The sequence below is a fragment of the Mandrillus leucophaeus genome, unplaced genomic scaffold (genome assembly GCF_000951045.1).
Source record: "Mandrillus leucophaeus isolate KB7577 unplaced genomic scaffold, Mleu.le_1.0 Scaffold105, whole genome shotgun sequence".
Lineage (NCBI taxonomy): Eukaryota > Metazoa > Chordata > Mammalia > Primates > Cercopithecidae > Mandrillus > Mandrillus leucophaeus.
This window is the reverse complement of record NW_012098654.1, coordinates 655,328-665,472: the sequence shown is the minus strand read 5'-3', so window position 1 is coordinate 665,472 and position 10,145 is coordinate 655,328. Positions and strand designations below refer to the sequence as shown.

Here is a 10,145-nt window from a genome sequence, read left to right as displayed (position 1 = left end):
TGAAGGACTGAGCATGTGGCCGGGGGTGGTGAACCAGAGAACCCATCAGCTGTAGCAAGAGAGCATCTCTTTACCATGATGCTTTCATTGTGCTTATTGGCATTTTAAAGTAAACCGATGAACAGCACAACTTAGGAGAATGTGTTTTCTTATGAAATTTTAACGTGATGACAAATGCTGATTGCCCACGAGCACATTTTCTGTTTCTGTCTTTGGGAAAATAGGTTAATTTTAAGCAGTGCGAAAGGAAGCTCAGCCGGCCAATGTTTTCACTCCTCGTGTGTCATTGATGTCTCTCTCCCACAGAACTGAAGCAGATCACCTGGCTCAGTGTCACAGGGCTGCTGATGGTGGTCTTCGGAGAATGTCTGAGGAAGGCGGCCATGTTTACAGCTGGCTCCAATTTCAACCACGTGGTGCAGAATGAAAAATCAGATACACATACTCTGGTGACCAGCGGAGTGTACGCTTGGTTTCGGCATCCTTCTTACGTCGGGTGGTTTTACTGGAGTATTGGAACTCAGGTATAATATCAAATATGACACCACTCCCCTTTTTTATTTTTTATTTTTTTTAGTAACATTTTAAACATTGTGATACAATTCACATACCATAAAAGTCACCATTTCGAAGTACACAATTAGTGGTTTTCAGTGTGTTCATGAGGTTGTTGGTCTCCTTTAAATAATAGGTACGTGTTCTTCTTGGCGTGTTTCAAGTGATAATTTAATAAAAGTCAAGAGAACTAATGTAGTCTGTAATGCTTTTTAGTATGTGCCCAAAACCTGGGTGCATAAATCCTTGGTGCTGTTAGCTACCTGCTGTATCCCTTTATCCTGTTTCTGCCTGGTTTTTTTTTTTTTTTCTTTTTTCTTTTTTTGTCGGTAGACACAGGGTCTTACTATGTTGCCCAGGCTGGTGTCAAACTCTTGGCCTTGAGTGATCCTCCCACCTCAGCTTTGCAAAGTGCTAGCATTATAGGCATGAGCCATTGTGCCTATCCCCTTCTCTGCCCCTTCAACCTATTAATAGATCTGAAACACCCCAGGGGGGCTGAGGACAGAGACGGCCCTTAGGGAAGGGAGTGCCCTCTACCACTCATGTGGCAGCTTGGCTGGATTTCATCAGAAATAGGTATTAATGGGGTCGAGGCCATGTGTTAGTGAGCTGTGTGGAGCCATGTAGGTTTGTTCTGTCTCAGGCTGAAGAAAAGGCCTTGTTTCTTTCTTTTTTTTTTTTTTGAGACCTAGTCTTGCTCTGTTGCCCAGGCCAGAGTGCAGTGGTGCGATCTTGGCTCACTGCAACCTCTGCCTCCCAAGTAGCTAGAACTGTAGGCACAAACCACCATGCCTGACTACTGTTTGTATTTTTTTTTGTAGAGACAGCGTTTCTCGAGTTGTCCAGAGCCGTCTTGAACTCCTGAGCTCAAGCAATCTGCCCTCCTGGGCCTCTCAAAGTGCTGGGATTACAGGCTTGAGCTACGGTGCCTGGCCTTTTTTTTTTTTTTTTGAGACGGAGTCTCACTTGTCGCCCAGGCTGGAGTGCAGTGGTGTGATCTCAGCTCACTGCAACCTCTGTCTCTTATACACATCTAGATGTGTATAAGAGACAGCCTGTAATCCCAGTTACTCAGGAGGCTGCGGCAGGAGGATCGCTTTGATTGCTACTGTACCCCAGTCTGGGCAACAGAGTGAGACCCTGTCTTACAAAATAAAATTATTTATTTGTGTATTAAAGATGAGAGCTTACTGTGTTGCCCAGGCTAGTCTCAAACTCCTGGGCTCAAGCAGCCGTCCTGCTTTCGTCTCCTGAGTAGCTGGGACTATAAGTGTGCACCACCATGCCCAGCTAATTTTTTGTTTTTAGTAGAGATGGGGTCTTACTGTTGCCCAGGTGGATCTCGAACTCTTGGGCTCAAGTAGGCCTCTCCCTGCAGCCTCCCAAAATGCTGGGATTACAGGCGTGATCCACCATGCCCAACCCCAAGCCTTATTTCTTGAAAATGTTTCTTGATTCTGTACTCTTGGTCCTAGAAAAAATTGGCCAAAGAATGTGAATACATCTTGGAAAATTCACCAAGTCTTTGGGAAAAGTCTCCAAGTCTTTGGGCGAATCCAGAGATCTCTCAGGCATCCCATCAGCAATGCATAGTCCTTGGTGACTCTCTGGTGACCCCTAACGGTATAGTTGGGGCAAATTATTCCATAGCTTTTACTTTACATTTTTTGTTTCTAAAATATGTAAAACCCTCACATTAACAATCACCTTCCCTGGGAACAAATTGGTTATGACTGAATAATGTAATTTACCATAAATGTGTGCTTACTGTATACATATGTGCACTAGAACCAAAGGGTTTTCCATACTTTTTTGCCTATATATATTTTTTTACATTGTGCTCCAGCACTTGTGTGTGTATGAACAGAACATGTCTTTCCTAGTATAATAATTACCCTTACCATGTTAAAAACCCTGTTTTCTATCTTACTATTTGCAGTACTGTTCATGATGCACTAAATGATTTCATGGCTCAGTAACAGGCTATAGCCTGCTATCAAGAACTCCCGCTGTAGGGTATCCCCAGCAAGCTATGCCAGATGTGAGGGTACAGGCCCTGGAGTCACTGACTGGGCCAGTCCTGATTCTGACGTTCACTGCTTGGCCTCCCTCTCCTCTCACGTTAAAGTGGGGGCAGCTAGACGTAGTGGCACATGCTTGTAGTCCCCCCTACTCGGGAAGCTGAGGCGGGAGGATGGCTTGAGCCCAAGAGTTCAAGTCCAGTCTGGGCAATATAGTGAGACCCTGTCTTTAAAAAATAAAGGCTGGGTGCGGTGGCTAATGCCTGTAATCCCAGCACTTTGGGAGGCCGAGCTGGGCGGATCACAAGGTCAGGAGATCGAGACCATCCTGTGAATGGTGAAACCCCTGTCTCTCTAAAAATACAAAAAAATTAGCCAGGCGTGGTGGTGAGCGCCTGTAGTCCAGCTACTCGGGAGGCTGAGGCAGGAGAATGGTGTGAAGCCAGGAGGCAGAGCTTGCAGTGAGCCAAGATCGCGCCACTGCACTCCAGCCTGGGCAACAGAGTGAGACTCCTTCTCAAAAAAATAAATAAAATAAATAAATATTTTAAAAAACAAAGTGGGGATATTAGCTTGCCCTCAAAGGTTTGCCATGAGAGTTGAACAGGGTAATGATTGTAAAGGGCTTAGCACGGCGCTGGGAACACAGTAAGTGCTCAATAAGAGAAGGTGTGAGAGGTCAGGACATGAGCCTGGCTCTCCAGGTAGTTGAACTGGAGCCTAAAATGTATGTTCAGAAAACGTATAGAAAATGTATGTCGGGGAAGATGCACATCCACAGGGGACCAGTGGGCAGGAGTAGGTGAGTGGTTCCCTGAGGAGCTGGGGCATGCTTTTGGCCTTGAAGGACTGTTTGGCTGGGGATCAGTAAGAAGGATGTTCTTTTTTTTTTTTTTTTTTCCTTGAGAGGGAGTTTCGCTCTGTTGACCAGGCTGGAATGCAGTGGCGATCTCAGCTCACTGGAACCTCTGTCTCCTGGGTTCAAGCAATTCTCCTGCCTCAGCCTCCCCAGTAGCTGGGATTATAGGCTTCCACCACTACGTCTGGCTAATTTTTGTTTTTGATAGAGATGGGGTTTTACCATGTTGGCCAAGCTTGTCTCAAACTCCTGACCTCAGGTGATCTGCCCGCCTTGGCCTCCCAAAGTACTGCAGTTAACAGACGTGAACCACTGCACCTGGCCAGGATGTTCTTAAAGGTGGAAGAAAGGGCCAGGAGTTCGAGACCAGCCTGGGCAACATAGTGAAACCCCATCTCTACAAAAAATACAAAAGTTAGCTGGGCGTGGTGGCGCATGCCCTTAGTCCCAGCTCCTTGGGAAGCTGAGGTGGGAGGATCACTTGAGCCCAAGAAGTTAAGGCTGCAGTGAGCCATGATCACGCCACTGCACTCCGCGTGGCAGAGTGAGAACCCGTCTCCAGGGAGGAGAGGGAAAAAGGTAAGAGGCAAAGTGGGCACAGCGTGGGGAAGGCAGGAGACTGGGGAAGTAGGCGAAATGCTGCTTTTCTTGGGTTGGAAACCCAGACTCGGGAGGTGGGATTGAGGCTCTGGAGCTCTCTGAACATGGAGGTGATCTGCTGGAAGGGGCATTTCGGAAGCTCAGTTTTGTGGCCCCGTATCTCGTGCTGAAGCAGAGGCTCTGGGTTTAGGAGGCAGAGGCTCAGGCAGCTGTGGTGTAAGCAAATGCATTTGTGGTGGGAGGGTCCTGGGCAGGAAGGCAGCGTGCATGGGACCTCATGTTGGGGAGCTCACACCAGGAGGTAGGGGGCATTGCTGTCACCCCAAGCTGAGGGTTGAAATCCAAGAGGTTGATCTTGTGATTTTCAGATCTCTGTCATGTAAGAGGAGCAACAGAAAAGCACATAAGAAAGGCCTGCAGCACTGAGTGCTTAGGGCTACGGTGACAGTACTGCTCCCAGAGACCCTGACAGTCTCAGCAGGGCATGGGCACAGAAATCCTCTGGGTATTAGAGACAGACGCCCACCAAAGCACAGGACATCATCCCACGGTCACCCTGATGAGCCCGGTGTCTCCCTCTGTTAGGTGATGCTGTGTAACCCCATCTGCGGCGTCAGCTATGCTCTGACGGTGTGGCGATTCTTCCGCGATCGAACAGAAGAAGAAGAAATCTCACTAATTCACTTTTTTGGAGAGGAGTACCTGGAGTATAAGAAGAGGGTGCCCACGGGCCTGCCTTTCATAAAGGGGGTCAAGGTGGACCTGTGACGGGCAGTGGCTCCGGTGACCTTGGGGCCTCCAGCCCCGTGCATCCTGGGACAAAACTGTTTCTGGTCGGCCGCTGCAACATGGATTTTCTTAATCGTTTTACGTCATTAGTCACTCTTCTGGAATGTCACTCAAGACCAAGCGGTCAGAAGGCCTGAGGACCCAAGGCCCCACTGGAGCAGTCTGTCCTTAATGCCGAATCAAGGCGGAACATGGGTGAAAGACGAATAAGAGGCAAATCACAGCAATATTCCACAGCGCCCTCCAGAGTGACCTGGGGAGGACCGAGGCCACACGCCACTGCCCCCGAGGCCAGAGTGTAAGTAAGGGATAACCAGGACTCCCTGGGAGAGATGGACTCTGTCCTCAGCAACACTTCCACAGCAGAACGGGGTAGCAGGTACCCCTTCTTATCAGCATTAAAAATGCATTTACAACCTTTCATTTAACCGAAAAACACAAACCGCTTTAACCTCTTTATTTCTGTCCCTCACTGCATGAACATCTATACAATTTTAAAAATATTTCCTCATAGGATGCTTTGGCCTTTCATCTATTTAATCATAGCTACATATCTATTTTTTATAAGTAGCAGTACACATTCAAAGGGGTATTCCTAGCTCAACGCTTGGTGTTCTAGCTCAACTTTTATCCTGCAGCAAGTAAGCCTAGATACCTCCACACAATTTGGCTGAGTGGCTTTGTGTGAACGTGGCCCCAGGCCAAGGGGATCATGGCCCTGGCCGGCTTTCCTGGGGGTCTCAGCTCCTGTTGTCAGTGACAGGCGGCTCAAAGGAGTGTCCATTTCTCTTGATCCAGAAGTGCTCAGTGAATGCCTGCTCTGTGCATGGCCTTAAACATTGAGAAGTGCTGCTCTCCATTTATTTGGGATTTGATTCTCATTTTACCATAGCTTATATTCTCAATTTCAATGTCAGTCTCAGAACTCTTGTTTTATGTGTTGTGTTCTCAAAATTACATTGTCCCTCATGTCATTTCAAACTGTTGTCAAAGGGATTTGAACATACACAACTACAAATCCAAGCAGACTGACTCTCAAAAATAATCTTAAATACTGCAAATAGTCCCAACCAAGATTCAGTCAATATGTTTGTTTTGCAAGTTTGGGAGAGTAGTTGGCTTTGAGTCACACATGGAAGCTTTAAGAGGTGAAACGCTGGCTTCATTCTGGACTAGACAGGAACTTGGCCTCAGCGTGAGATCCTGCCATGCAGTGTTACGGTGGCACTGAAGAAGTATGAATGTGAAGGCGTGGGCTTGGGGCCAGAGCACGACTCTGCTGCCCCACCACGCAGCTTGTGAGGAGCCACTAAACCTTTCCGTGCCTAGACCTCCCCATCTGTGGAATGGGGTCAATACCACCTACCTCACAGGGGTGTTGTGAGGACTGAGAAGAACAATGTCAAATGTTTTTAATACTCAGATGTGGGGGCGACATCAATGAAATCTGTACTGTATAAAAGCTACACAAAAATGGGCAGACATTTGGTTAATTGTACCAGATACCTAAAATGTATGTTCAGAAAAGCGTTTTATCAACTCAGAGATACGACGTGTTTCTAGATTTCATGGCTTAATGAATTTTTTCATTGTTATATATACCAAAGAGGCTTACGGGTTCATTGATTACTAGTATGACAGCTGCTGGTTTGAAAACCAGACGGCCAGGCACGGTGGCTCACGCCTGTAATCCCAGCAATTTGGGAAGCCAAGGTGGGTGGATCATGAGGTCAGGAGTTCAAGACCAGCCTGGCCAACATGATAAAACCCCGTCTCTACTAAAAATACAAAAAATAGCTGGATGTGGTGGCGGGTGCCTGTAATCCCAGCTACTCAGGAGGCTGAGGCAGGAGAATCCTTTGAACCCAGGAGGCGGAGGTTGCAGTGAGCTGAGCCATTGGACTTCAGCCTGGGCAACAGGGTGAGACAAAAAAAAAAAAACCAAAACCAGACAGACTTGCCCATCGGCCCTCACAACATGCATGCAGTGGGACTCTAGCCAAGGCGGTGGTCAAGCCATCAGTAACAATTTCTCTGGAGTGAATGAATGATCCCCAGTGGGACCACGCCTAGGGCAGCAAATTCCACTTCCTAGAACTGCAGACCGGGAGAGGATGTAGTTAGATTCTGGCAGCCCGCCCGGGCTCTTTGAGGGAAGGTTCTTTCCCCTGCTCTGAGTAGGGCGGGCCCAGCCTCCATTCCCATTGGGAGCCACGAAGTCGTCTTGTTGATAGGTGTAGGGCAGCTGTTGGCAGCCGCTGGCCTTGTGGATGGTAAGGTAAGCTGACGGTGTTGGTATTTAATGCCATCCTCCCTCTGCTAGAACCCAGAAAGTCCACCTTCATGCCAGGCCCACCAGCTGGAAGGAGCCCAGGAGGCAGGTCTTAGGGTTTCACGGTGAAATGCTGCCTGACACCAGGGAAAACCTGACATTGTATTCTGCTTGAGAGAGGAATTCCAGGGGTAGGGATCGTGAGAGAACATTCCCAGCCTCTTTATAATCCCAGGGCAGCAGTCAGCAATTACTTAGGGATAAAAGATGAACTCTTTTTTTTTTTTATTTTTTATTTTTATTTTTTTAGACGGGGTCTTGCTCTGTGGCACAGGCTGGAGGCTGGAGTGCAGTGGCACCATCTCGACTCACCACAACCTCCGCCTCCTGGGTTCAAGCGATTTTCCTGCCTCAGCCTCCTGAGTAGCTGGGATTACAGGCTTAAGACACCACGCCCGGCTTTTTTTTCAAGACGGAGTCTCACATTGTCGCCCAGTGGAATGGCACTATCTCCACTCACTGCAACCTCTGCCTCCCGAGTTCAAGCGATTCTCCTGCCTCACCTCCCAAGCAGCTGGAATTACAGGCATGTGCCACCATGCCCGGCTAGTTTTTTGTATTTTTAGTAGAGACGGAGTTTCACCATCTTGGCCAGACTGGTCTCGAACTCCTGACCTCATGATCTGCCTGCCTCGGCCTCCCAAAGTGCTGGGATTATAGGGGTGAGCCACCACGCCTGGCCAAGATGAACTCCTTAAGGGCAGGATTTGGTGATTGACTTCTGTTTAGTTCTGTGATCTTGAGATTATTTTCAGCTTTATAAATTTAGCAGTGGCAGGGCCCGCAGAGAATCAGGTTAATGCGGTAAAGGCCACATCACCAATTTTCTCAATTTAAAAAACTGTCAAGAGATTTATTTTTCCATTGCAGGTTTTAAAGTGGAGATTCTTAAGTGGAAAATAGGTACTGCTCAGAACAAAGCTACTTGGAAACAGCACAACGTGAAGCCTTTCGTGAGGGCTTGCAGGCCGCTGCTGAGTGGCAGTTTACAGAAGAGGTCGCGGGGTGAGCCTCTTAGGACAGAAAACAGAAGGCAGCAGTGCACCTGCCACCCCTTTGTTGGTGCGAGCTGCTCCTTGAGCCTAAAAAGTAGGCTTTATTCATCCCTTCTGTTCATTTACCAACCTGGGGGATTGATATGACCAGGGAAAACATTCCTAAACCAGGAAGCTGCACTAGCCGATCAGGCTTGGTAAGGTCTCGGCCACAGCTGGCTGCTAGGAGTACCCCCACGATAGGCACAGCACACCACTGTCCCTTCGCTGCACTTTCTTCCTGCCTTAGGTAGGTGGGCTTGCCCACCATAGTTTGCTTTTGTCGTGGTTTGGCAAGGTTAGAAGACCTCGACCTCTCTGTCTTGCTGGGAAGTGCTTACTCTCTGGGCCACTGCTGCAGAAGATGTGGTACTTGTCATGGGTTTGGAAGACACAGCCATCTGCAGTAGAGGCAGCCTATCCCATTGCAAGGAGAGGAACTTAATGGAGTAATTATTCTACTCTTCTTTTTACATACAGAAATGTTTATTTAAATATTCTAAATTGGATTTTCTTTCACAGATACTGATGATTCTTTCGAGTTCTTAAATAAAACCGCACTTGATTTCACTCAACCACAGTGTGATTGTGTGGGATGTGAAACTCTGAGGTCACTCTTGGGTAAGAGGTGTCTTAAGCCTTCAGCCTCAAACCACATGTGTTTTGCCTCCTCAATTTCTTTCTGAATTCCTACCTCTAACCAGTTGTAATGATAATTCCTTTTGCCCTACAGGCCACCACATAGGTTTGTAAGGCCTTGGAACGGGAGCCTCAGTGCCCTGAAGTAGCAGGTGCAGGGGCAGTGGACGTTGATGTGAGTGATGTGTTATGTGTTGAATGTGCTGCTATGTTAGCATGTAGACCCATTTACTGTTAATCACTGAATCAAGCTGGATATTTGCTTAAATGTGACTATCTGGGCATCGTTTTGCCACAAAAACTTTTAAAAGTTTAGGTCACATGGGTTAATTTTTAACAAGCAGTTATTAAGCTCCTCTAAATGGAAAGGGTACTGTGGAGAAATGGAAAACTGCTTGGAAAAAACTACTAGAAAAAAGGTTGTTCTTACCCAGTGCTTTGCTATCAACGGAAGGTGGACGCAGGAGAGCTGCAGGAGTTTGGGAAAGCAGTGAAGTAACTGAGACCATCTGCTACGTAAGCTGGCCAGGTGCTAACCCCTGGCTTTAGGAGCTCTGCCCTTGCTGGAAAGGGAGAGAAGCTGGAGCAAAGGTTCCTCATCCTTCCGTGAGTCACTGCTCAGATTACCGGGTGGAACTTTCCAGTAGCACCAGGTTAACAGTGGGACTGTAATTCCGGAGGAACTGGATTCCTTTGCGATAGGGCAGGTGCTACTCGGCGGTGGAGTCTTGGAACCTAACACTCAAACCGGCACACCCCGACGGACTACACTGCCCAGCACAGGGTCTAACACACAGATGCTCGGTGCGTAGGTGTGGAACAAGCGAGGGATTTCTTGCTGGATGGCCACTCCCTGATGTTTTCCATGTGGACTGGGAGTCATCCCGAGCTACTGTGACAAGGACGAAGACTTCGTGCCTTGCAAACATGGGGAAAAGCAAAACTGCCCAAGCCAAAGAACCTGAAATTACGGCCTGTCAGAGTCTCTGGGTTTTATTATTGACAAATGATTACCTTTTAAAGAAATAACCAGCCGGGTATGGTGGCTCACCCCTGTAATCCCAGCACTTTGGGAGGCCAAGGCGGGTGGATCACCTGAGGTCAGGAGTTCGAGAACAGCCTGACCAACATGGAGAAACCCTGTCTCTACTAAAAATACAAAAAATTAGCCGGGAGTGGTGGCACATGCCTGTAATCCCAGCTACTCGGGAGCCTGAGGTAGGAGAATTGCTTGAACCCGGGAGGCAGAGGTTGTGGTGAGCCAGAGATCGTGCCATTGCACTCCAGCCTGGGCAACAAAGTGAAATTGTCTT

The 10,145-nt window shown here is 47.9% G+C and overlaps 1 protein-coding gene and 1 long non-coding RNA gene across 2 annotated transcripts in view; both read left to right on the top strand.

Moving 5' to 3' along the window:
• Positions 1–6,396, top strand: part of ICMT (isoprenylcysteine carboxyl methyltransferase) — a 9,104-nt gene extending 2,708 nt beyond the window's left edge. The window contains exons 3-4 of the mRNA XM_011981195.1: positions 307–524; positions 4,624–6,396. Coding sequence (XP_011836585.1) covers positions 307–524; positions 4,624–4,806 — 401 coding nt within the window. The 3' untranslated portion in view covers positions 4,807–6,396. The remainder of the gene's footprint in view (positions 1–306; positions 525–4,623) is intronic.
• A 495-nt stretch (positions 6,397–6,891) lies between these two features.
• Positions 6,892–8,768, top strand: LOC105540518. The gene is made up of 2 exons (XR_001006201.1): positions 6,892–7,538; positions 7,686–8,768. It is a non-coding gene; the product is annotated as an uncharacterized LOC105540518 (long non-coding RNA).
• The last annotated feature ends 1,377 nt before the right edge of the window (positions 8,769–10,145 follow it).